The 25,215-nt window shown below is 52.2% G+C and overlaps 13 protein-coding genes across 13 annotated transcripts; 8 read left to right on the forward strand and 5 right to left on the reverse strand.

Moving 5' to 3' along the window:
* Window positions 1-905: 905 nt before the first annotated feature.
* Window positions 906-1,716, forward strand: ALTATR162_LOCUS8736 (uncharacterized protein; the record flags this gene model as incomplete). Its single annotated transcript, XM_043316369.1, has 2 exons — window positions 906-1,313; window positions 1,372-1,716. 2 exons carry the CDS (start codon window positions 906-908, stop codon window positions 1,714-1,716), a joined length of 753 nt encoding a protein of 250 aa, XP_043172304.1.
* Window positions 1,717-3,222: 1,506 nt separating this feature from the next.
* ALTATR162_LOCUS8737 (uncharacterized protein) lies at window positions 3,223-4,330 on the reverse strand (the record flags this gene model as incomplete). Its single annotated transcript, XM_043316370.1, has 3 exons — window positions 3,223-3,492; window positions 3,690-3,835; window positions 3,889-4,330. 3 exons carry the CDS (start codon window positions 4,328-4,330, stop codon window positions 3,223-3,225), a joined length of 858 nt encoding a protein of 285 aa, XP_043172305.1.
* A 1,898-nt stretch (window positions 4,331-6,228) lies between these two features.
* On the forward strand, window positions 6,229-6,846 carry ALTATR162_LOCUS8738 (uncharacterized protein; the record flags this gene model as incomplete). Its single annotated transcript, XM_043316371.1, has 1 exon — window positions 6,229-6,846. One exon carries the CDS (start codon window positions 6,229-6,231, stop codon window positions 6,844-6,846), a length of 618 nt encoding a protein of 205 aa, XP_043172306.1.
* Window positions 6,847-7,373: 527 nt separating this feature from the next.
* On the forward strand, window positions 7,374-8,366 carry ALTATR162_LOCUS8739 (uncharacterized protein; the record flags this gene model as incomplete). The annotated part of the gene is made up of 1 exon (XM_043316372.1): window positions 7,374-8,366. The coding sequence occupies one exon, from the start codon at window positions 7,374-7,376 to the stop codon at window positions 8,364-8,366; it is 993 nt and encodes a 330-aa protein (XP_043172307.1).
* A 191-nt stretch (window positions 8,367-8,557) lies between these two features.
* Window positions 8,558-9,547, forward strand: ALTATR162_LOCUS8740 (uncharacterized protein; the record flags this gene model as incomplete). The annotated part of the gene is made up of 1 exon (XM_043316373.1): window positions 8,558-9,547. The coding sequence occupies one exon, from the start codon at window positions 8,558-8,560 to the stop codon at window positions 9,545-9,547; it is 990 nt and encodes a 329-aa protein (XP_043172308.1).
* A 367-nt stretch (window positions 9,548-9,914) lies between these two features.
* Window positions 9,915-11,195, forward strand: ALTATR162_LOCUS8741 (uncharacterized protein; the record flags this gene model as incomplete). Its single annotated transcript, XM_043316374.1, has 1 exon — window positions 9,915-11,195. The coding sequence occupies one exon, from the start codon at window positions 9,915-9,917 to the stop codon at window positions 11,193-11,195; it is 1,281 nt and encodes a 426-aa protein (XP_043172309.1).
* Window positions 11,196-11,637: 442 nt separating this feature from the next.
* Window positions 11,638-13,368, forward strand: ALTATR162_LOCUS8742 (uncharacterized protein; the record flags this gene model as incomplete). The annotated part of the gene is made up of 1 exon (XM_043316375.1): window positions 11,638-13,368. One exon carries the CDS (start codon window positions 11,638-11,640, stop codon window positions 13,366-13,368), a length of 1,731 nt encoding a protein of 576 aa, XP_043172310.1.
* Window positions 13,369-13,498: 130 nt separating this feature from the next.
* ALTATR162_LOCUS8743 (uncharacterized protein) lies at window positions 13,499-14,383 on the reverse strand (the record flags this gene model as incomplete). Its single annotated transcript, XM_043316376.1, has 1 exon — window positions 13,499-14,383. One exon carries the CDS (start codon window positions 14,381-14,383, stop codon window positions 13,499-13,501), a length of 885 nt encoding a protein of 294 aa, XP_043172311.1.
* A 972-nt stretch (window positions 14,384-15,355) lies between these two features.
* On the forward strand, window positions 15,356-16,351 carry ALTATR162_LOCUS8744 (uncharacterized protein; the record flags this gene model as incomplete). Its single annotated transcript, XM_043316377.1, has 1 exon — window positions 15,356-16,351. The coding sequence occupies one exon, from the start codon at window positions 15,356-15,358 to the stop codon at window positions 16,349-16,351; it is 996 nt and encodes a 331-aa protein (XP_043172312.1).
* Window positions 16,352-16,436: 85 nt separating this feature from the next.
* Window positions 16,437-19,403, reverse strand: ALTATR162_LOCUS8745 (uncharacterized protein; the record flags this gene model as incomplete). The annotated part of the gene is made up of 2 exons (XM_043316378.1): window positions 16,437-19,136; window positions 19,341-19,403. The coding sequence occupies 2 exons, from the start codon at window positions 19,401-19,403 to the stop codon at window positions 16,437-16,439; spliced, it is 2,763 nt and encodes a 920-aa protein (XP_043172313.1).
* A 1,237-nt stretch (window positions 19,404-20,640) lies between these two features.
* Window positions 20,641-22,017, reverse strand: ALTATR162_LOCUS8746 (uncharacterized protein; the record flags this gene model as incomplete). The annotated part of the gene is made up of 1 exon (XM_043316379.1): window positions 20,641-22,017. One exon carries the CDS (start codon window positions 22,015-22,017, stop codon window positions 20,641-20,643), a length of 1,377 nt encoding a protein of 458 aa, XP_043172314.1.
* A 1,098-nt stretch (window positions 22,018-23,115) lies between these two features.
* On the reverse strand, window positions 23,116-23,852 carry ALTATR162_LOCUS8747 (uncharacterized protein; the record flags this gene model as incomplete). The annotated part of the gene is made up of 2 exons (XM_043316380.1): window positions 23,116-23,635; window positions 23,692-23,852. The coding sequence occupies 2 exons, from the start codon at window positions 23,850-23,852 to the stop codon at window positions 23,116-23,118; spliced, it is 681 nt and encodes a 226-aa protein (XP_043172315.1).
* Window positions 23,853-24,222: 370 nt separating this feature from the next.
* On the forward strand, window positions 24,223-25,123 carry ALTATR162_LOCUS8748 (uncharacterized protein; the record flags this gene model as incomplete). The annotated part of the gene is made up of 2 exons (XM_043316381.1): window positions 24,223-24,988; window positions 25,038-25,123. 2 exons carry the CDS (start codon window positions 24,223-24,225, stop codon window positions 25,121-25,123), a joined length of 852 nt encoding a protein of 283 aa, XP_043172316.1.
* Between the last annotated feature and the right edge of the window lie 92 nt (window positions 25,124-25,215).

Consider the following 25,215-nt stretch of genomic DNA (forward strand, 5'->3'; position numbering starts at 1 on the left):
TGTTACAAGCAGGAAATGCATTGGATTCCTTTACTGAATATATCGACATGAGTAAAACAAACGCCAAATTGGCGACACATGAACCAAGATCGCTGGGCTTGACCATAGTGGGGCGATTCGCGAGGAGGATCTTCCCACCATCCGACAGTTCACTAGCGTTTTGATAATTGTTGCTGTTGCTGGCCTGTCCTGATGATTTTGGCACAATAGCGCCACCCCCTGGCACAGACATATACGGCCAGAACGACGCCTTCGCTACATTGTGTCCCCAGTTTTCGAGTGATCTTTGTGTTGACACGTGCACAGACAGAAAAGCGTATCTACATGGCGGGCACGAAGGGTGTTCATCAAAGACGGTTCCATTCTCATTCTTAATCCTTCTTGGTGATTTAGTACAGAAGTTCAGTATTGGTGGACAGTACTCAGGCATAAGGGGAAATGAAATGGATGCCCGGAGTTTCTCTAAACCGGTTTCACACCCTTGAACGCCTTTCTCGCCTCGGGCCGACCTTCTGTCTATAATGTCCCTTGCCCTCTTCGGAAGTGCTACAGGAATCGAATGGAGCTGTTCGTACCACTAAAATAATGCCTGCACGTCTAACTAAGAAAGGTCATCGCTATGCTTGTAGTAAATGTCTAGCGACATAAGCGACTATTTCCCTAGCTGCTCCAATGCTCTGACATGCAACTAAACCCACGCCAACGGCCGGTGAGCCATGCCTTAGTATAGGTGCGGAACTGTCGCCTGCAATTCCCTCCGAAGCTACACAACCGTGCGCGAAGCAGTATCCCGCGATATTTGATAAACACCATTGCATCCTGTTTTTGTGCATGCCTTCAGTCTCGCCAACTCATATCAATCCAGTTGCGTTATCTATCGGTTCCAAACCAGTATCACGACCAGCATGTCCAAGCCTACCATCGTGTTCGCTCCGGGTGCCTGGCACACACCTGACTGCTTCGACATCACCCGCGACCAACTGCACCAGCGCGGATGGGAAACTGAAGCTGTGGCGTACCCCTCCGTAGGAGCGGAGCCTCCTATCAAAGGCCTTGCAGACGACGCCGCAGCGTTGCGCTCCACCTTAGAAAGACTTGTTGATGACGGCAAAGAAATCGTCCTTGTTGTGCACTCATACGGGGGTTTGGTCGGGCAAAATGCCCTCGCTGGCCTGGGCCGCAAGCAGCGGCAAGCAGTGGGTAAAGAAGGCGGGGTCATTATCTTTGTTTACCTCGCTGCTTTCGTTGCTCCTAAGGGAGCAAGTATCAAGGCGATGCTTGGCGGTCAATTCTTGCCTTGGATGCAATTCGATGTTCGTACATAAGACATATAAGTCCTCCTGGTTTCCGCAAAGCGAAGCTAAAACCTAGGGTCAGGGCAATTACGGGTACGCCGCTACGCCCGAGATAGTGTTCTACCACGATCTCAGTGAGGAGGCGCAGAAGACAGCCATTGCGAAACTCGAGCACCAATCAGCGCGCATTTTCACCGATGAGGTGACCTACGAGCCATGGCATGAGATCCCGTCCATGTATTTCTTCTGTGAGGCGGACAAAGCGCTTCCGCTAGCTATTCAGCAGCAGATGGCGCAAATGCTAGGTGCGGATGCGCCGACCTTCAAGTCAGTCGGGTCACACTCGCCTTTTCTCAGCCAACCTCAGGAGGTTGTTGAGGGTTTGGAGTATGCTGCTAAGGTTGGCCAAAGTAAGAAGTAGAACCACAATATTCTTGATCTTCAAAACGACTCCCTTAGGAGAACGACGCAGCCTTCGCTTTCGGCCTATACTGTACCATGTCTGTGCGCGTAGTGCGCTTTCTCCACTTTTGCCAAGCGTTGCCGCCTTATCCCAGGCTGTGCAAGCAAACTTCCATTAAACTCGCTCTCAAGTACCTCTACATCTATCACCTAGACCAGTCCATATTTTTGTTGTTTTTCTTTCATGACATCATGTCGCCCGAAACTCACGCCACGGCCTCAGCAGAACGAAACATCGACGTCGTAACGCATGCCGTAGTGCTCGCCCCACCAGATCAGGACGCTTGCCCAATCTGTTTCGAACCCTGGAACACCAACATCGGAAGCGCGTTCGGAAGCATTGTCCAAACGCAGTGTGAACATATCTTCCACCGCACGTGTCTAGGAGCGTGGTTTGACAAGCAAGACATGGAGTTGGAGGAGAATACTTGTCCATGCTGTCGCACCGTATGCTCTCTTCGACTTCGTCAGCCCGCGTACCGTCGACAACATGTGCTTGGACACAGCCGAAATACTGAAAATGCGCCCGTTCAGCCAAGCTCGAGTGGAAATAGCACAGATGTTCGGCTAGTGAGTTTGGAAGACATCAGAAGACGGTTTCGCGACTTGGAACATGAAGCTGAAGCCCAGAATGCGCAAATATGTACGATGGGGGCGTCGCAGCCAGACCGAGTGAACGATAACATCAGGATCAACAGAGTGAAATTAGACAGAATACGATAAATCATGGTTGGTATGAGTTTTGCGGGATTGGTCGATTCTCAGGTTTTTTCTATTTTCTACTTTCTATTTGTCAACCGGGTTTCCTTTTTAACCACGCCATGCCCGATGTGCTCCACGAAGCTATGAGTTCGTAAAGCGGTCGCACTCGGTACTATGGAGGTCTCTAACTCGCCGAGCGTGCCTGATGTGCTCTATGAAAATATGAGTTCATGGGGTGAGCACGCATCGGTCCACTGAAGCCCAACCTGTTATCCCAAGGGCAGCCAGCGACACACTGGGTCTGAGTATCGCGGCCCCCTTTACGCTTTCTCAGCAGACCCCCCGGCCTTAATTCCGCTGTCATTTGCACCTTCAGCGGTACCTCTAGCCCTAATGCCATTGTCTTCACCCGTATCACCGCCGCCACCGCCGTTCTGATGGCGGATGTTCTGGCGTGCATTGCCGCTCCCCTGTCCACCACCACCACCACCACCACCGCCGCCGCGCGTCCAACCATTACGACGTCCACGATCATGACTGTACTGCTGATTGAAAGCATAAACAAAGTTATGGAGGCTTACTGAGGGTAATATGTGACTTGGGCAGTGATGTACCGGCCTTGTGGGGAGTGGTACCCGCCTGGCGGAAAAATGAACTGAACTGGTTGAGGAGCGAAGCCCGGTGTCGCCCGCCATTGCTGTGGCTACAATCTCTGCTGGCGAAAGTACGTGGGCGTCTGGAAGTTTTGGCGAGGACGTTAAGCCTAGACGCCTGCGTCTGCGTCCTCGCCACCACGACTACGCTTGTTGCTCTTTGGACCTGTAGGATCGTTTAGTGGTGGTGCACTAGCCGCGGATGCTTCACGAGATGCACGATTGGCAGCAGCACGCTCTGAGATAACTGCCGCAGGAGGCTCGCGAACTACTGGCAGATCGGGAACCTGGAACTTCAAGGTCTCGTCAGCTTTCCTAGGCGGCTCATCATGCATGTGCAGGAAAGCACACTTGGACGCAACGGCGGTGTCGACCGTGAGCTTTTAGGGCGCCTCAGTAGTTAGGAGAATGGTATCCCCAGCCCCATCATCGAAATATATATCCTCTTCACCCTCCTTGCTATCTTCGGTAGCTGGCGCGTCAAACTTTACTTCCAGTAGCTTGACCACGACTTCAACTGTGACACCATCAACCGTTACCTGACGGGTTCCATTGCGCCAACCACAACCACACTCACACCTACACCAACCCACATCGCAACGTCTGGATATTGGAGAGTGGTGTCGACTGCTTTGAAGACAATGTTTCTGCGCTCAGCGGAGTACTCATCGTTGCTTTCTTGGTGCTTGGTCGCCTCTGTTTCTTCGGTCTTCTGCTTATTAGCTGCATTTTCTTTAGCTTTCTCTTTGGTAGCAGTGTCGTCTTTCTCCACAAACTCCTTCTTCTGAGCATATCATTATTGCTAGACTTTGAAATAGGCTTTGCAGTCTCGTCGGTGTACTTGATGTCAACCGGTTCATCCTTGTCGTCGATCCTTTTGGTCTCAACATGTTCGGCATCGTCTTCACTACCAATCAGCGTAGTGTCAGCTTCGTCACCGGTGATGATGTTCATATAGCCCTCAGATACGGCTTCATTCTCAGTGTTGGTTCCATTTACGATCTCAGGGTCATCGTCGGACCAGTTGATATCATCCTCGTGTTCCTTCTTTGTGGTCGCGGCAATGGGTATGATGCCCTTCTTTGCCTTTTCCGATACCTCAACTGGGGAAATGACTCTGATTTTGTTAGGTACATGAGGCTGAGGTGCAAAAGCTCCCTCTTCCTCGTTGATAGCAGGTGTATCCTTGATCTCGGCGCGCTTGTCATTTTGCGACATGATATCGTTAGAGCGGGTAGTTTCTTGCCGGCCATGGCAGCTTGCGAAGGAAGGCTTCGGGGGAGCGATGCCGGGTTGGTAGTGGCTTCTAGAGTTGACTCGTATGCTTTTGTCTGAACCATTGAATGTGTGATGGATAGTAGAGGACTTCTTAATCGTGTAAAGAAGGTTTATGTGCACTTTTGTACGTGGGGATCAAGTCTGGCTGTGGCGCAGATATGAAAGGGGGTGTTCAGTGGTGGATCTGTTGGAGGGATCGGGAATGGCTGACGACTCGAGCTTTGGGAAGGTTGAGCTGCTGTGGTAGAAGGAAGTTTGCAGGAGCCTCACCCACTCACGTGAGCTATCTTTACGAGACTTCCTAACTCCCTTCTTATATTCACACCTGCTGAATACACGCTTTGAATTACCTAGCACTCCAATCGCGAAGGCCTCCTCATCCATATTGTTTATGTTCAGGCTTAAGGTTGTACTTAGTGATTTTCTGCTGCAGGGGGTCAAAGTAAAGCTTATACTTGTACTCTAATTCAGCGTCGTGGCGATTGGGGTCCATGTCCGTCGTTCATTAAGAGGTGAGCTGGTCCTAGCTCTCGGAGCAAGGAGTTAAGGCAACTGCAGATGCGAAGTTCTGCACTATGCTTCTTACAGATGGTAAGCGAGGCGCGCTTAAATTCTCTCCATAGTTAACTAGACCTGATTCTTGTTAGTTGGTGAGTTTGCGTTGGTTTTCGTTGGCGACGCGTCAGGGGACCTGCACACCTTGGTGCGCACGTGACAGAGTAGAACAATCAACATCATGGTTTTCTGCAGTATGTGCATATATAAATCATCGCCTGACTTTAAATTATGAACGTCCGCAAGTGCATCTGAAATTCCCGGCATGGCTGTGGAGTTATTACACGTTGAAGTTTAATGCGGCCGTTGTGCTCCGGGCGTTGGTGGACTCCGAGCGTTGGGTGCACTGACACGGTAGACATCGAAAGTGGAGGCAGTTGTCAAGACGCAGCCCTGCACTACTACGCCATGCAACCAAAAGGGTACGTATGATTAGTGAACTACTGATCATGGTGCAGGATAGTATATATCGTCAACCAGGCCTGACAGCAGTGCTGACCGCAACATCAACTTTATCAACCTTTTTGCCACAGCGTCGTCAACTACACACCTGCTCAGTCTCTAGCTGCGCGATCCGGCGATATGAAGACTGAGCCTGTCTATGCTCACTTCTTTTATGGCAGGCAGGTAACATTTGACCGCTACATCTTCGCACAATGAACGGTGGACAGCACACCGACCTACGTATTATTGTTCTACACCGTGATGTCGGCAGCAATGGTAACCCCACTTCCTATTTCTATCCGCCAGGGATGTTCATGTTCCGATCCGTGTGTTGACGATCGTAACCTTATTCCCCGATTAGCAGCCGGCACCTTGCGATCATGTCCACAAGTACGCATTTCCTTGAGCACGTAGACTCCAGAACTTGCCAACTAACGTCATTCTCCTCTTCGATTATGACTATTTCGGTCCTGATCACTCTGCAGCTTCCAACAGTGAAAATTCATCTCCACGGCAATTGTTTATACCCGTAAGGCTCATGACTCGTGTTTACGGGTAATCCTGCGCCGGGTGTGGCGGGATCCACCTTTGCTGGGGTTACGAAGCCTCGTATTCTCGGCCATATGAGCTCACAATGCTGCGGAGTTGCAGCGGATATCGGCGCCGAAAGGGACCAACCTCATGGGTTGATGGGTTTACAATGGGCTCGTATACGAGACTGGAAGACATATAAGAAGTGGGATGCCTTACCTCTAGAATTGTTTTACCAACTCATCAACACAATCTACTGCAATATCCAACCTTCACTTCTAATCCACCTACCAACTACACACCTCAAGATGAAGTACACCACCACCACCATCGCCGCCGTCATGATGGCCCTCGCATCCGCAAAGGACTGCAACCTCCCCAGCATCGCTGAAGCTGCTAAAACCGGAGACATCTTCAAGCTCGTGGCGCTCCCCAAGGTCTCGAACGAAATCGAGTGCGGCGCATTCCAAGCCAAATCTGGCAACCTACTCATCAACGCGGAATCACAGGGCGCAAACTGCACCACGCGCTTGCCAAGAGACCACGCCTCTTTCATCCTCAACGGCGTAGGCAATCTCTTCCTCTACACCGGCGACACGCCCGACAACTTCGCATTGCAGCAAATCTTCGTCGACCGCTCCGGCATGGGCCAAGGCCAGATACAATACACGACTGGTATCGAGTCGACTATTGGCCCGAAGCAGGAGCGCGGTCCCTTCAGGATTACCCCAAGCAGCGATCTTGTCTTTTACGACCGCAATGGCAAGGAGACGGCGTTCCAGGCTTGCCCCCTTGCTAACAGCTTGGACGGTTGGAAAGTTTGGCTCGACGGCTCCGACAAACCTGCTGGTAGCGAGGGATGTGTTGGTCTGAATGCTAGGGCTGTTAAGGAGGAGAACCCGGAGGCTTGCGAGTACTCTGCTTAAAACAACGTCTAGAGAGTTGTTTGGCGATGAACATCTGTGGTAAAGATGATATATTGTTATAATACTTAAAAATGTACATGTTCTACTACTAGCCGTTAATATTATTCTATCAATACTTCCACTCGTCTCGAAACCTTACGAAAGCAGGGTTAGTGAGGTGCTGGTGTTTGAATGAAAACGATTCATTGCATTGTTGGTTCGCTGATGCAACTTGTCTAATTCGTCTTTAGAGACAGTGCTCTACCCGATCTATCCCCGGTTTATACTTAGCACGCAAGACTTGTTTCTCTGTGTATCAGTAAACTACTAATCATGGTGCAGGATAGTATATATCGTCATCCAGGCCTGACAATTATCACTCAAACATAATTATCTTGCGCACAGACACGGTAGCGTTCATGCGAGTCATGTACATGCGCTAACGGCGCCCTTTCACTGACATCCTTATCAGCACAGTAAGCGGCACTATAAGAATCGTAGCAGGCGCAGCATCATGTCTCATTTACCATCCCAATCATTACAGCACCATGTCTAATACTACCAGCAATCTCGTGCTTCCACGGCCTGGCACAGCATTTTCTCTACAATCGCCTATTCCAGGCCCCTCAGAGTCATTTTTCACATCCACCTTCGGCGCCCTGCTTCCACCAGCGCAATACCTCCAAACGGAAAATGGGAAAGCTGCATACTACTCGATGCCACCTTCGGCAACTATAGATAATGCACAAACACCCGATCGCGTACTCCTGATCCATGGCGTACAAACCCCAGCAATAGGAATGCTGCCCCTAGCCCGTGCCCTGCAGAATTCGTTCCCACACGCACATTTTGTGCTGATAGATCTTTGGGGACACGGATTGAGTGACACACCGGTCATCCCACACGAGGCCGCAATTTTCCACGGATTATTCGACTCGCTGCTTGATCATCTACAATGGCCTTCCGCACATCTCATCGGCTTCTCCTTCGGCGGCTCACTAACTGTTGGATATACTGCATCAAGGCCCTCTCGTGTCAGCAGTTTCACGCTCGTTGCTCCAGCAGGGCTTATTCGCATGGAGGCTTTCCCGGTAGAGGACCAACACAACCTCATGTACGGTGTTGACGAGGACGAGGTGCGAAAGCTCGTTTTACGATTCCTTGAAGGTGGGGAGTTGATAGTACCGGGCGATTGGCAAAAAAGGGTTGCACAGAGCGAGGTTGTTGCTCAAGCGGTGAAAGAGTGGCAAATGCGTGAGCATCCTGGGCATACGGCTTCTGTTGTTGCAATGTTTAGAGATGGTGGTGCGATGTGTAACCATGATAATTTTGGGAAGGCGGTGCGGACTGGTATACCTTCGTTGGTGGTTCTAGGTGAAAACGATGACTTGTGTACGGAGGAGCAGCTAAGAGGATATGGTTTTAAGGATGTTTTCGTTGTTCCGCAAGCCGGACATGGCGTAGTAAGAGAGCAGGTACCTGAAGTTGCTGGATTCATCGCGAACTTCTGGAATGGGCTGGAGAACGGGAATGGTGAATGATAAAGAACTCAGTGATGAACGTCGAGACCCTTCGAGCCTACTTTGCCATGCCACTCGTGACTGCTTGCCAACTACAACCTCGCACCAGCCGCATCGCCGCCTCACGGAAATTTGGATTCAATCATTTCAGCGCGGAGAACAAGCTACTAGACTAGCCAGCATAGCTATCCCTGGCGACTACACCAGTCACCATGTTCGAAGACGATATCAACAGCAACACAACATCGCATTTCTCTTTGCCTGGGGGTTCGGACAGCGACTACGTGCCTAGAGACCACCTTCAACATCCACAAGCACGCAAAGCACCTGCTCAAGCAGCAAAAGAAGACTCTGTACTCGCCAGTCTCCCAGAGAAGCGCATCCCTGTCATATTGAAAGGTGGTGAAGGACTCCGGGCTCACTTGTCAGAGCTCAATGCGACCGCCAAGGCTGCCGCATACACTAACCTCCAAAACCTCCACTTGGCAATCGGCGCGCAGTATATGCGCTTCCTGCCCAGTTATGAGGACATCAAATATGATGAGACGACTGAAGTTGGCGAATACTTGCCTATCGTGGTACGAGTTGGCACCTACAACGCGGTTGTGAAAGCAAAGAAGAACAACCTCAAGATCGATCGAAAGTTGGAGCTATGGGCATACCACACGAATGCACAGGAGCCCAACACGGAAAACCCAGTACCGGTCTACCATATTGAACTCGTAGCCTACAACGACGACGAACAGCACGTACCGGATCTACCTGGACTGGAAGTAGAAGATACATGGGCTGTGAAAAAACAAAACATCGCCTTCCTCCCACCCTTCACCCACGTCCGCAATGAAACAGAACTCATCTGCTTAGTACGCTACTGCCTCCTTCTTGCCGCAGCCGAGAACCTCTACTACTTCGACGGTATCGTCGTGCCTAGGGAACCAGGTTTCACAGGCGTACTTGTCGAACTTTGCAAGAGGAAATGGGAAGACGAAAGATTTGAGACTTTGGACAAGGTAGGTGTGTTGCCAAATAAAAGCGATGTGTGGAACGGAGTTGTTAAGTTGGACGTGCCGAGGGGAAGGCATGTTGAGCAGTGTTCGACATCGGAGAGTGAGGGCGAAGATGAGATTCCGGCGGTAATGCCTGAGGATGCGACGCAGCATCTTAAAAGGAAAATTCGGAGTAGAAGGCGAAGGGATTCGTGAAGAACATTGAGGAAGAGGAGAATGTTAGCAAACAAAAGCTAGTCCTTCTGCGTACTGCAAGCAAAGGTTCGCGTAAGAGACAGGTGTAAGATTGTCATCATGCGTCCAAGACTTGCAAATGGCACTGGTTGGTACATGGAAGGAAGTGGTATAACAGAGTGTTACCGGCGCAGACAAGTAGCTCTCGGCTACCACTATCCTTTCAATTAGCCTGCATGTGGGGCCATCCTTGTGGCGTACATGTAAGCCGACCCCACACTATAAATGCGGAAGAAGGAAGATCAATATACTTGCCATAAAAAGGCATAGTTTCTTTACGTACCTGCTCCTTGCATCCTGTACAACTGACCATATTCTTCACTCCACCATGGCGCACTTTCCCCGTCGTCCCTCGTCCGGCATCAGCGTCATCATAGTAGGTGCAGGGTTTGCGGGCGTTGCAGCAGCGATAGAATGCGACCGAAAAGGTCACTCAGTCATCCTTCTTGAGAAAGCAGCAGACGTAGAGGAGATAACGCGATTCGGTGACATCATCTCGTTCGACCCAAATGGTGCGCGTAACTTTGAGCGTTGGCCCGGCGTTATCGAGGCCATGAAAGGAGTCGCACGGAAAACAACATGGTTAGATCTGTACCACTGGAAAGGGGAGTTTGTCACGAGACAGAACTTTGAGGTCGAGAAGAAGTGGGGGCCAAGGATTAATGGGCATAGAGGGGAACTATACAGTATCATCCATCAGCATGCGGTGGATCGGGGAGTGGAAATCAGGTGGGGTCAGCGCGTAACTGATTACTTCGAGGACGAAGAAAGAGCCGGTGTGATTGTCAATGGAGAAGAAATGGTCACCGATGTAGTCATCGCAGCCGAGGGAGTGCGCTCGCGCGGACGTAAGATCGTGCTTGGTTTCGATGATAAACCGAAGAGTTCGGGGTACGCCGTATATCGCTCATGGTTCTCTGGAGATGCTATCAAAGACAACCCCATGCTGAAACATCTTGTAGAGGGCGACAGTCACTCTGGGTTCATTGGCCCGGACCTGCACTTCCTGGTTTCGTCGCTCAAGGACGGGAAAGAATTTAATTGGGTGTTTACCCACGTGGATGACGGGAATATCGAGGAGAGCTGGCAATTTCCGGGGAGAGTGGAGGATTGCCTGAAGTACGTGGAGGGATGGGCGCCAATCGTACAAGAGATTGTGAGGTCGACACCAAAAGGCGCACGTCTCATCGATCACAAGCTCGTCTTTCGTGATCCGCTGCCAACCTTCATCTCGCCAAAACAGCGTATCGCGTTGATTGGAGATGCAGCGCATCCATTTCTCCCAACATCCATCCAGGGAGCCAGTCAATCCATTGAAGACGGTGTTGTGCTCGCCGCGTGTCTCGAACTCGCTGGCAAGAAAAGCATTTCCTTAGCTGTACGAGCATTCGAGAAGATCCGTTACGAGAGAGTGCACAAAGCGCAGGCCACGGGAGTGAAGACGCGCGAGCGATGGCACAAGGCCAACTGGGATGAGATAGCGAAGAAGCCAGAATCCATTCATCTAGCACGCGAGGCTTGGTTGCTGAACTTTGATGCAGAAAGGGACTGCTATGAGAGGTTTGAGGAGGTAACCAGGGATTTGCGGGGTACACAAGCGCGATTGTAGAATGCTTCGCTCGGGTAGTAGCGTCGGTACATTGTTGTTGATGTTATACGGGCCGAGCAAACAACCTTGAACGCACGTTATCTACACGTGGTGTGTCAGCGCAAGGTTGCTTATGCATGTCTCGCGTTGGATTTCCTGTTTGGCGTAGTTTTCGATCAAACCAGAATTTGGACGACGGTGGTTGGCATCATGAATGCGTATGAGCTCACGCTACTGCCGTCTAATGCCGCCCTAGCACCTGCTCCCGTCTATCACGTCACAACCGTGCACCTGCCACTTGCAGGCTAGCACGGAGGAACGTGATATCTGTGTGCCTAAAGCAACTGTATCTCATCTCTGCACAACCATAACAACCTCGCCAATTACCTATCGTAGGAGTTTTGTACTTCATAGTCGCCTCCTTGCGTGTTTCAGCACTGGATCAAGAGCAATTGGGATCAAGATGCGCCTTCCTACCCTGTCCTGCTTCGTCGCCGCTGTCACCACCACGGCAGGTGTTCAGCTCGGTGACGCGGAAGATCCTATCAACATCCTAGGCATTGGACGCAACGACATTGAACTCTTCCTGGGCATCCCATATGCTCACGACACCAGCGGCGAGAACAGGTTCAAGCCTCCGGTTCCTTACAAGTACACTCCAGGCACAACTATCGATGCGACCAAACCTGGCCCCGCTTGTCCTCAACCACTAGGCGTACTCTACCCACCTCTTGGACTAGGCAACATCACTGAGACATCCGAGGACTGTCTGAACCTGAACGTAGCGAGACCCAAAGCAGAGGACAGACAAGGAAAGGGACCGCTGCCGGTTTTGGTATGGATTCATGGAGGATCTTTCTGGTGGGCGAGTAATACGGAGCCGACAACTGCGCCTGACGGGATGATTAAGCAGTCCGTGGAGAACGGCGACCCAATCATACATGTGGCCATGAACTACCGTCTTGGATTCTTTGGATTCGCCAACTCCGACTCGCTCAAAGAGGAAGGAAGCATGAATGCTGGCCTGCGTGACCAGCGCGCTGCTATCGAGTGGGTCCGCACCAACATCGCTGCTTTTGGCGGGGATCCGGAGAGGATTACGATCGCCGGCCAGTCTTCTGGCGGCCTCGCAATCGGAATGCAGATCATGGCTTACGGTGGGGAGAAGCCACTTCCGTTCCAGCGGGGTATCGCCCAGTCTCAGTCCCTTGAACCCGGTATCACTGGTACTTTTGCCAAGGATGCTATGATCGCCCTGGTCGACTACGTGGGATGCAACACTACCGATGTGGATGCTCCTGAGACGATTGACTGTCTACGCGGATTAGACACCGAGACGCTCTTTGAGGCTTCGAATGCGACGTACCTTAGCGATATCGCGCATAACATCGGTGATATCTGGTTGCCACAGGTGGACGATGATTTCCTTCCTGCGCCACCAAGTCAGCTTATCGCAGAGGGACGCTTCGGTAATGCTACCTTCATGTCTGGCTGGATGCAAGGCGATTTGAATGTCTACACCAACACTTCTATTGCAACTGCGCAAGATACATATGACTTCGTCCGCGGTTACCTTCCAGCCTTTTCCGAGGACTCGCTGACTCAGTTGCTGAACATGTATTCCGTAGAAGAGTTCGGAATCAGCGTGAACCTGACAGCAGAGTTTTACCGCTCAGCCCGTATCTTCCGCGACATTCTCATGGTGTGCCCATCACTACATCTCGGTGCTGCGATCGACAAAAAGTATGAAGCTCCAGTCTACTTCTACAACTTCAACCAAACCATCCTTGATCCCATCCTCGAGTACGTTGACGATATCGCCGGCTTTGGAGTCGTGCACACATCGGAGTTTGCGTACATCTTCGATAGCATGCAGGTATACAACACATCAGGCTACCCTTTCGATCCAACAGAGTACGACTATGAGCTTGCAATGCGAGCAAGTCGGTCGTGGAGTACATTCGTGAGTCGGGGAGTCCCAGCGGAGAGCGGACCACAATCCACCACACTGTTGAACTGGGACGAGGCGTTTAGCCGGCCGGGTGGTCCGTATGTCAGGACGATAGGAGGAACGCATCCGAGTAACAGTGCGCTGGGTGTGGCGAATGCGACACGGGAGATGGCAAAGCAGAAGCTCCAGGAGCGATGCGCGTTCTTCAACAGTCCTGAGATCATCCAAGCGCTTCAGTATTGAGGGGTGACTCGGTCCGGTTAGACGGAATGTAGATGAGTCTGGCCAGTACAGGGTATTAAATCCAGAAATATAGGCTATACAGTGCTAAGAGAAGGTTCCAAGGGGTACCTGAAGTCAAACGGCATCCTGATCATGCTTCCTCTTCAACGTCTTGTTCATCGTCCTTCTCAGCCTTGTCCTCCTTCTTCTCCCCATCGACCAACCGTATTATAAACTCCCACTCTTCCTTTCTCACCCTACTCACACTCAGTCTGGAATTCGTAACAAGCTGCATATCCCTCAACGGCCCCTCCTTCGCATATTCTTTTATCCTCGCCAAATCCACAACCTCGTCGAACTCTCTCACAAACTCGACACCCACGCAGTACCACTTTGGATTCTCCTGGTCACTTTTCTTATCATAATAAGGGTCCTTGGGGTCAAACGCCGTCTCATCGACCTTGGCTTCTTCGACAACGCGCAGTATGCCTACGATGCCAGAGGGCTTCGCATTGGAGTGGTAGAAGAAGCCCAGATCTCCCTTGCGCATGGCTTGCATGTTGTTGCGTGCTTGGGGGTTGCGGACGCCGCTCCAGGGCTCGGGTTCTGTGCAGGCGCGCAGGTCGGAAATGGAGAAGGCGACGTTTACGCCGTTTTCGTAGCGGGGGAGAGGCTCGGCTTTGAGGAGCCAGTAGACTTCTTGGGCGCCGTTTGCGTCGCGGTTTGTGGATGAGGAAGGGGCGGGTGGAGGGTTGGTCTTGGGTTTGGTGGTGGATGTATCTATTGGATTGGATTTGGGCTTCGTTGTTGATGTGGTCGCTTTCGGAGCCTTGGGTTTGGTTGTAGCGGCTTTCTTGGGTGGTGGAGGGCTGTTTTCTGCTATGTCTTCGTCTTCGTCTTCGCGGTCGCGCTTGCGACGCGTCGTCTTTTTGGCATTGCGCTTGGGTTGTACTTCTTCAACAGATGAATTGTCATCCTCGTTGTATTTCGGTGCTGCTGCCACCGTTTGACGCGTAGACCTTCGTGTTCCAGCCATGACGAAGTTGTGGTAGAGTTGCAATGCCTTTGGACGTTGAGATGCTGTGCGCCGCGAGCGTGCAGCCGATTGAGACGGCTACGTACCGGTATGACGCCATTGGCTGGAATCCCATTTGCCTTTAGCCCTACGCATTTGTGCATTGCTCCACACTTAAACACAACACATGCCGCCAGGTTGGAGGTATAGTATGTACTGAATTAGGTAAATGATTTTGAAACTGACTTTGGTTGTTAATCAACGGTACAACTAGCCATGCTCCATAGTAGTACCGCCTAGAAGTCTCCCCAGTTCGAGACCATTTGCGCGATCGTCCGCAATGGGGATGATGAACTCCACATTCAGATGGTCACTTCGTAAACCGAGACACCTCGGCTCGCTCGTGGTGGAGTGTTCTAGAGACAGTACTTACGTGGCCTCTGGCGTAATAACGAACCTCAAGGCTTCTTCTACCTTTGGAGTCTTTTCACACCGAGCGCGAAACATACCAACACCTTATAAAGGAGCTTCCACGAGCAGCCATCACCAGCATCAAGCCACGACGATGAAATGGCCGAAGCGCTTCTGTTGGAGTGAAATGCTAGAGGTTACACTATGCATGATCTTAAACCGCCGCTTTCTCCCCTAGCGGCCGCATCTCTGCATAGCACATCCGGCCAACTACCTCAACATAGACAAGTTCAAGGAACTTGGCCGAACAACTCCACTGAAGTTATGGACCCGCCTCCGCCACCTCCGCCGCTACGGACGCATGAATGACGGAAATTCCGCTTGTCTCGTAGTGGCTACCCAACAAAGACTAATACTCGGCCGACATGACCTCAACTTGTGATGTAGAACGATCAACTTCGGAGGCTCCGAGAGAAGGACAAAATAGACTTGGCATTGATATACATAGGATAGCTCTCGCACTTGTTCTATCAACTACACCAAAACAAAATACACTGTAAATATATCGCATCACAACCAACAATGGACGCCTTCACCAAAAAGACCCTCAAAACCTCTCGAGGCATCACGTACACGTACTACACCTCCCCAGGCTCCCCTTCCCTCCCAACCCTCTTCTTCCAACACGGCTACCCCGACCATGCCGCCATGTGGGCCAACGTTGCCGGCCCTCTGCGCTCTCTAAACCATCCCATCATCATCCCCGACATGCTGGGCTATGACGGAACGGACAAGCCCACAGACCCATCCGCCTACGTCTGGACCAAGATGACAGGCGACATGATGGAAATCCTCGACGCAGAAAAAGCATCAAAATGCATCTCCATAGGCCATGACTGGGGTTCCACAGCCGCCTCCCGCCTGTACAACTACCATCCCGAGCGTGTAGTTGGGTTGGCAAACCTGAACGTCCCGTACTCACCCCCAAGTCGCAAACCCTTCGATCTCGACAGCGTAAATGCTACCATGGAGAAGGTGTTCGGTTACCGGGCATTCTCGTACTGGTATCTTTTCACAGCGTCCGACGGCGCAGAACTCCTGTCTCGAGATCTCGAGACTACATTCAACATGATGCATGACAAAGACGGCTTGTTGGAGTTCTTCTGCACGCCCAATGCCATGCGGGATGTCCTTTCTGGGAAAACAAAACCTACTTTCAACCTCCGACCTTATGCGCAAGATGAGACGTTCAAGAAGGACTTCATTGAGCGGATGAAGCGCGATGGGTTTGAAGCGCCAGTGTGCTGGTACAAGGCCATGACAGGCAATCTGCAGCATGAGGTCGATGCCAAGTTACCCGAGGGGAGGGATGTAGTCAACGTCCCGGCGCTGTATATTGGATGTAAACAAGATGTGGTGTGTAGACCCGAAACCATGTATGAGAGTATACAAAAGGGGTTGTTGCCGCAGTTGGAACAGACGGAAATGATTGATGCGGCCCATTGGGCGACGTATGAGAAGCCGGCGGAGGTGGTGTCGAGGTTGGAGGAGTGGTTGAAGCGAAAGTTTGCGCAGTGAGATGTGTAGCATGGGTGACTCTTCAAAAGGAAAGAAAGACAAGATATCTTGGTAAAGCGGGTTTGAATTCTCGAGGTCTACTCGTCTATAGAGCTGTGATGTGATTTGCAGGAAACAATTTTCCAATACCGCAGTAAACACCCCAGTACCAATCACCGTTGATGTCAGCTGCTTCCCTAATTTCTGCTCCTCGAGGAAAAGACAGCTCGTCTTCTACGCCTTCATCAGGCAGGTAACCCCATCTAGCTAGTAGTCTAAGGCCTACGCCACCGTCTGGCGGGTAACGCTGTACTCTTGCCATCTCCTCCTCCTCTTTGAGTGCGTAGCCGCCTACAAGGTCGCGGACGACCATGCGTCGTTGTGCGCCACCGCGGTCTTCGAATCCTACAATGTACATGCGATGACTGCGGAGACACTTGCGCCATCCGTTTACGCCATCTTCCTTGGCAATGCGACCGCTAACGACGAGTTTGTGATAACAGCTCATGCAGATATCGTAGTCTCCAGCATTGCACTTCAGACAGTGATACCTTGTATTTGATGGCGGGATGGGGTAACTGCAAATGTTACACAAGGTTGTGAAGGTAAGAGGGCGGAAGATGGAGTTTGCGATTGTGAAGTAACCAGGCCCACGCATGAGGGATGCCGATTTGGGCGTCAACGGAGGAGTTGTGGGTACTGCATCGTGATCTGGTGGAGCGAGATGTCCGTCTTGACGTGGTGTCGAGGGCGCGGATGGAGTGGTATCGGTAACCGACTGCGAGTCTCTTGTCTTGCGAGCGACAGGAACAAGTGGATGTGTGCAATGGTGTCCTTGGTTAACGCAGTCGTTGCAATAGCCCCAGTCGCCTTCGTTGCAATAATCGCACTTCCAGTAGCAGGCGTTGGCGTACGCCTTACAAATGTCGCAGAAAACTCCAACTTCCACCCTTTGCTTGGGATCATCCTCACTCATAAGTACATGTGGCGGTGTTGTAGATTCAGTCAAGGGTGTCATTGGCCTGCGATACCGGTGTCCGACGAGAATATGGGGATGCTGATGATTGGGCGGATAGCCACCTTCAGGCGCTTCCCGTTCGTATCGTGGCCAAGCAGTCCAGCCGAATCCATACCAATGCTTGCATCCTCTGCCAAGGCGGTAGCAGCGGAGACATATGTTGTACTCCCCATCATCGCAACGTGCACAATTGTAGTGAAGCTCGTACTGTATGTCATTCTTTCCGCAGCGCTGGCATGCTACGTGCGGCTCGGTGTACAGAACGGGAGCACCTAGTGATGAGCCAGAAGCATGTCTCGATCGAGGTTCGCTTACGGTCGGATCGGTGGTGGAGCGAGGGAAGGGAGGGGGTGATACTAAGGGAGGAGTATTGCTGTTGGAGGACCGTGGCAGTCCGGCTCTGATGGGATCGGTTGTACGTCTTGATGTAGGAGGCTGGAATGGCGTAACGGCGGGGGTAGAGGAAGACAAGGGGACAGCTGGAGTACCAACGGTAGCTAGAGAACTCGTCGGGCTGTTGTTGGTCGGTAGGTCGAAACCGAGGCTGTGTGGTGAGTTGGGACTTGAGACTGTATTGAGTGTGCTGGTATTGGCGTGGAGGCTGATGCGGAACTGCTCGCGAACGTCGAGCCTACTCCTTTGCTGATTGTCGGACTGGCGGCGCGGCCTTGGACGAGCCTGTTCCGAGGACGACTGGCGCTCGCCACTGCTGTTGTTCTGGGAGGTCGCAGAGGCTGACACGGGTGTAGGGCGCTCTGCCCTTCTCGCTGATCGAGAGCTTCCCTGGCTGGATGATCGCTGGCGCGGTGCTCGCCCGCCTCTATTTGCGGCGTCGATGAGACCAGGTCTGGATATGGGTGGTCCTACTGCCGTCTGGGGGGTCGATGCGCCACTTTCTGAACGGCCATGCCTTCTCCTGCGTGCTGCCTCCTCATCGCGCGTGAGTGGGCTGCGCACGGGTTGGGGCAGTAGCGATGAGGATGACGAGCTCATCAAGCCCTCTCTTGCCAAACGCTCTCTCCTTTCCCTCCTCTCGCGGTGTCTCTCGGCATGTCGCTCTGCCTGCCGCCGTCGCACAGCTTCAGCTATCCTCTCGGTAATCTCCTCCTCTTGTGCAGTGCCAATCTGGTTCAAATCCACACCCTCAGACACTAGCTCTTCCAGCACCTGCCGCACAAGATCCTCGTCGACGTCTTCGGCGTCGAGATCGGAAGCACTCAGAAGAGAGCGCAGACTCGACTGGTGTTCGATGGCCCGGGGTGGGATGACGGCCCTCGATGGTGATGCGCCGGGGGCGGTCTGGCTAGTAGAGCGCCTTTCGTCCCGAGCCCTGCGAGAGTCCCTGCTCCCATCGCGACTTCTGTCCCTCCTCCTACGCTCTCTCGGTGGTTCTAGACTGGTCCTGCTGCTACTCGGTATGCCTACGTCCCTCAGACTCAGCTGCTGGGCCTCCTCAAGCATGCGCTGGTCGGCGTCATCGCGCTCATCCCGCCGCCTCAGTTTCGGCAGCACATTGTCACCCGGCTTGTACTTGTTGCGGTCCGCCTGTTTCTCCTCGGCGCTCTTGCCTCTTTGGGGGTTCGACTTTAGAAATATATCAAGTAGCGTTGTGACAGTGGCATTGGGCTGCGTGGTGCGCACCGAGGCCCGGCATGAGGGGCAGGTATACGGGTGTATCGATGTGGCGGTCGAGGCTTGAAAGGCGAACCATTCCTTCAGACAGGCGCCGCAGAAGGTGTGAAGGCAGTCGAGGAGAGTGAGCGGCTGGTAGAGAAGGTCGGTACAGATCTGAACATGGTCGGGTTAGCAGGCGCATCCTCGTCGCTGAGCGGGCCCCAAGAACCTTGGAAGGACTCGGAAGGAGCGATCCAGCCGTCTATCTCTACATGCTCATCCTTTCTCGATAACTCGTGAAGCTTGACCTTCTCACACATGCACCCGTCAATGCGACACCCCCACTCCGCAACACCACAAACGTGAACCTCGACTTACCGAGCACGTCAGTTCCTTCTCCAGATCGCCCTGTACTCCGCCAGCGCGCTCGGCCTCAGCCATGGTTCGTCGCAAACTGTTGGTCAAAAGACGTCGTCATTAGCTGCCTGGCTATGAGGTTGCCGTCTAGCTAGCTCAGCTTGTGCGGTCAGCGACTCGATGCAACAACCATGCACTTGGCGAGCCTCTCTATTACTTGGAAGAGGCGTCATACCATGCCAGCGCATCTGCACACTGCGCCAACCTAGCAAGCCAGGTACATGTATTCATCGGCCCGCTGCAGCCTCACATTGCTTGCCGCAAAGAGCGGACAATTCTCCATGTCGGTACGTCACGCGACTTGCCGACGTGTCAGAACCCCAGAGTCGGTGAGAGACGGCGATGCGCACGTCCACATCTTTCGACCCGACAACATGAGCGGACGGGGAGCTCTGGAAAAACAAACATAGTCGATGTGTCGCGAACAGTACATGCGCCTCGCACTTCTACCGTCTCATACCCTTCAGTCTTGGCATCGTGTCAAGCTTTCCAACCCTGCAGCAGATGATGTTTGGTACATGGTTTCACCTGTGCTACAACCACCGCAACTACCTCCCTGACCAAGCTACCCCCGAGACACGATCCAGATCACTGGGTTACACCAGGGAACACGCTGTCCGGAAAGATCAGGTATCCACATGTTCGGGCCTGAGGTTTTGAAACCTCAGGCAGATAAGCCTATTGCCGTTGTGGTGGAACAGCGTTAGCTGACTGTTCTACTTACATCATCGTCTTCAATGTGAGGCACGATACAATGAAGGATCTGAATGCTTACAAGCAGCATGATGATGGTGTTCAGCTACTGAAATGTACACTGCTGTTCTGTCTATATGATGTTTTGTCCTAGCCCCAACCAGAACAAAATATCGACATTTGATGTCGAATATCATAGACTTTGCAAACGCGCCGAACCTGAAGCCGTTCAACCCCTGGGGATTCGCGACAAGCGAAAATTCGGCAATAATGTTCTCACAAAGGTTTGTGTATTACGATGCTCTTGTCATAACACATCCTTCACGACATCACTGATGCTTTCAACGTTTGGACCCAAAATATATAATCGGCAGGCTAATACCTTATATATCTACAAATCCAGCAAATAACTCTCTCCTTACATACTATACTAAGTACATGCACCAATCATTAGACATCCGACTCGATTTTTATGTACAGAAACGACTGCTTGGCTAGTGACCAGCACATTACCCTCGCCTTGCAAACGGTTGCACTCGTCCTCTTCATTGAATCTCAGACGCAGCGTTTAGTTGTTGTTCTGGCCACCGTTACCGCCGTTTCCACCGTTGCGGCCAGATGCCTGACCAGCGGTTTGGCCCTGAGACTGTTGTCCAGCAGCGGCGCTGTTGCCAGCCTGTTGCTGTTGGTTACCACCGTTTTGGGTCTGGCCTTGAGTCTGTTGTCCAGCAGCGGCGCCGTTGCCTGCCCGCTGGTTGCCAGTCTGAGCTTGGCCTTGCTGAGCTGTCTGCTGACCCTGTTGAGCCTGTTGACCAGTCTGCTGACCCTGCTGTTGGCCAGTTTGTTGTCCCTGTTGAGGGGTCTGCTGTCCGGTAGTACCCTGAGCACCTTGCTGAGGGGTTTGGACACCAGTCGTACCCTGGGGTGCTTGGCCGTTGGTGGGTGTAATACCGGCGGCTTGTTGAGGAGTTTGTCCATTGGTGGCAGTGCCAGTGGTACCTGTAGCAGTTCCTGCAGTACCCTGAGCCCCCTGAGCACCCGCAGTTCCTTGAGTTCCTTGAGTTCCTTGAGTTCCTTGAGTTCCCTGAGTTCCCTGAGTTCCCGTAGTGCCAGCGGCGGCACCAGCAGCGCCAGTGTTCTGAACCAGACCGTTGCCAGTTCCTTGAGCAAGAGCCTGAGCAGCGGCGAAGGCAGCGGCGGGGCTACCTGCTGGGGCACCGGGCTGAGTAGCACCAGTTCCCTGGACACCACCAGCAACACCGGTCTGGTCGCAGACGGTGGGACGGACCGCCTGGGAGGTGGATCCAGTAGAAGCCATGTAGGCGTCGATGTTGGGGAGGACGTTGACACAGCGGTTCTGGTTGATCAAGTCAATGTTGCCAGCGGCAGCCATACCCTGGACAGACATCTGCTGAAGCTTGTCGACGACATCCTGGAACGAACCGCCAGTAGCGAGGGTGCTGTTGGCAGCAATGACGCTGGGCATCGCGCCGTTAGCAGCGTCGATGATGGCCTTGTGGTTGAGCTCATCAACCTCGGCGTTGAAGGCAACAGTAGCAGCCTGCTTGAATTGAACGTTGTTCTGGATGCTGGCTCCAGTGTTGAGGAAGTTGGAGACCATTGAAGTGTCGGCCATCCAGTTGGAGACGGCAGTGGCGAGATCGTTGGCAGTAGGTGTCTGGCCATTCTGGATACCAGCACCAAGACCGGTAGGATTGTTGGTGGCACCCTGCTGTTGCTGCTGCTGGTTGCCGTTCTGCGCTCCTTGCTGCTGCTGCTGCTGTTGCTGGTTGCCAGTTTGGGTTTGGCCACCCTGGTTTCCTGTTTGTTGGCCAGTCGTAGCAGCGGCAGTGTTGCCGTTGACGCCGTTACCACCCTGGACCTGGGCGAAAGGAGCAGCGTAAGCCGCGGAGGTAAGGAGAGAGGCGATGAGAATGTACTTCATTTTGACTGTGAGATCGGATCTATTGAGTGGAATAAGATTATGAGTAAAGATATGAAGGAGAGTAAGAAATGCTGAAGATGCAGAGTAGAAGTTATTAGCCTTAGTGAGTGAAGGAACCAGTCCGATGAAGACTATCTGGGTGTTGGGAGCTGTGGTATTTGTACCACCTCTGTTACCACATCGGATAGCCTTGCCGTCAAGGCATGATGGTGAGCAGGCCTATGCATCGCAATAGTCTGGGGATGGAACTCCAGAGCTCCTAAGCCCTTGGCATTCAGTCAAGTAGCACACAAGTAGCTTGATCTGGTAGTTTCGAAGTATGCCACAAGGTGAATATGGCGCCTCCAAACTGTCGAGATCCTCGAAATAGGCGATGCCGAAGTGCAGCCCCAAACACAAATGGGGCATTTCGCAGGGTTTGCCATGTCGTGCATGGGAGACGAATTAGTCAGTGGTGTTTGGCGAGCCGATGTCATTGTTTTGGCGGCGTCTGGGAACCGGTTTCGTCGGTCTTGGCGCCCGAAGCTTGCGGGCGATCATCAGATCTTGTGTTGAGTCTTAGTCTAAACGCCCCCACATTCGTTCCAGATCGACACAAGTTGACTCCAGGATGCCAAGTTGCTGTCGCATACTTTCACGACTTGATCGCGGATCATGGTGGTGGAGTAAATAGCTGAGCTTGCACACCAAATCTTAATTGATCTGTTCAAGTGCGGAAGCAAACTCATATGTGAACTATTAGTTGCGAGTGTCCTGTCAAGGTGACGACTAGTATCGCATCAAAGCCGTCTGTGTTGCGAACTCCGCAGATTATTCGGAAGCCTACTTTCAATTACTGCTCCGTTTTGAAAGTGCCTCCGAGAGGCGGGAAGACGCGCTAGAACGCGCTAGAGCATGCTGCAACAACGTCTGGTGTATCGGTGGCAGAAACGGCAGACATGTATGGGAAGGTTTATGCGACTGTGATTATTTCTTCTTACAATGTCATGCCAAATGCAGCTTGGAGTCCGAGTGCGAGTCTGATAGGCTCAGTGGAAGACATGAAACTGCTTCTCGTGACGAGCAAGTAACCTGTTGCACGGGCGGCTGATACGCAAGTCAGCGGTCCAGATGGTTCTGCTCACCGGATTCTCCATTGTTTTGTTCAGTGTCCATTTCAGTTTCGATCTTGCGAACGAATCTAGCTGGGTTGCCAGCGACGACAGTGAAATCCGGCACGCTCTTCGTAACCACACTGCCAGCGCCGACCACACTACCTCTGCCTATCACAACGCCAGGTAGTATGCAAACATTGCCACCAATCCAGCAATCCTCTCCAATGTGAATCTCCTTACCCAACTCAGGCCCCCTAGTGCCATTGCGGACAGCTGGATCAAGAGGATGAGTAGCCGAATAGAAATGAACGTTAGGTCCGACAAGCGTACGAGAACCAACGGTAGTTAGGCAGGTGTCAAGGAAGACGGCGTTGAAGTTGATGAAAACATTCTCGCCCAAACGAACATTATATCCATAGTCCATAGTAACCGGTGGTTCGACCCACGGGTCGTTCTCAAACAGCTTGCTGTCTTCGTCTTCTGTAGATTGGATAGGCGGAAGAGGGGTTTTGTCTTGGATGATGCTAGTTAGAGTATAAGAAGGAAGTCTGCTGACGAGCAATCGAGTAGTTACACATACTCTCGGAACAGCTCGGTCAATTTTCGCCTTGATGCATCGCCAGCATTGTTGTAGCGTGCGCAAGCTTGTTTGCAGCGCGAACGCTCTGCTGTGAGCTCAGGCGTGAAGGCATGGTAGAGTTCGCCACGAGCCATACGCTTCTTGTTCTCTGATAAGTCCATGTTTCGAGCACAGAATTGCAAAATACTGAGGCTGGTGTGACGTTCGTGAGGCTGACGTAGGTAAACAACACGTCTAAGGTGTGGAAGTCGCGAATGCTGGTCATCGGAACGCTAGGACCCGGTTAGACTAGCGTGATGATCTTATCGGCTGTTCCCGAGGTCCACCTGGAAAGACGCGCAGCGAAGACAATGGCAAAGGGATAGTCGCTCACATCTTACTATTGTCCTGCTTCCTCGCACGCCACGCGACTGGGTGTTAGTCGTGCACTCCTTTGTATAACCATTTAAAGTTATGTCTTGAACTTCTTTGTTGTCTTATCTTCGGCACCCAAGTCCCTGCATAATCGACATCTACCTGCCTACCATCGCCATGCCTTCCAACGGCTCGCTCTCCTCCGGTGTCGATATCTCCCTGCCTACGAATCGATCCAGCGAGAACGGAGAATGGACCCCAGAGCTTGACCGGGAGCTGCGCGCCAGAGAAGCCTCGAATATCCAGGTCAAAAGCCAGAATGCTATTGCGTCCGAGTTCTTCCCTCACGGCAAGCGCTCGCTTTCTGGCATCGCTGTGCGTGCCTTCTGCTTAGGATGCACGCTGGTTCTTGGCCTTGTCGGTACTGGTCTGCTTGCATACAGCGGTAGCCATCTATGGCGACCGTTCCTGTTCCTCAGCACGCTGTCTCTGTTCCACTTCCTCGAGTTCTACACGACCGCCGCCTACAACACCCCTGTCGCATACATCGGCTCTTTCCTCCTCACAAACGGCGATCAATACCGACAAGCTCATGCGATGGCCTTCATCGAGACGCTTGTAACGTCGTACTTTTTTCCCGGTTATCAATCGACGATCCACCCGCCGTGGTTGATCGCGCTGGGCATAACGATGATTGTGGTGGGACAAGCTGTTCGCAGTACGGCCATGATGCAGGCGGGCACCAACTTCAATCACCAAGTGCAGTCGCGTAGGAATGACGGACACGAGCTAGTGACTCATGGCGTGTATCGCTACTTTCGTCACCCGTCATACTTTGGCTTCTTCTGGTGGGGTATCGGGACGCAGGTCATGCTTGGCAATACTGTTTGCTTCTTTGGATTTACCGGCGTGTTGTGGTACTTCTTCATGAAGCGTATTTACCGTAAGTCCCACATCCTCATCCTACCAGTATGGTAACTAACTCAACATAGATGAAGAAAAGTTTTTGATAAGATTTTTTGGTGATGAGTACGAGGCGTACAGGGCACGAACTCGTGTTTGGATACCCTTCATTTAAGTATCTGTTGCATAGTTTCCGATCAGTGTAGGTTACAAGATACGTATGACGAATCTCATAATCTTCCGTTACATTATAGTTGGCATGATTTC

Source organism: Alternaria atra, assembly GCF_907166805.1.
Source record: "Alternaria atra isolate CS162 genome assembly, contig: 29, whole genome shotgun sequence".
Taxonomy (NCBI): domain Eukaryota; kingdom Fungi; phylum Ascomycota; class Dothideomycetes; order Pleosporales; family Pleosporaceae; genus Alternaria; species Alternaria atra.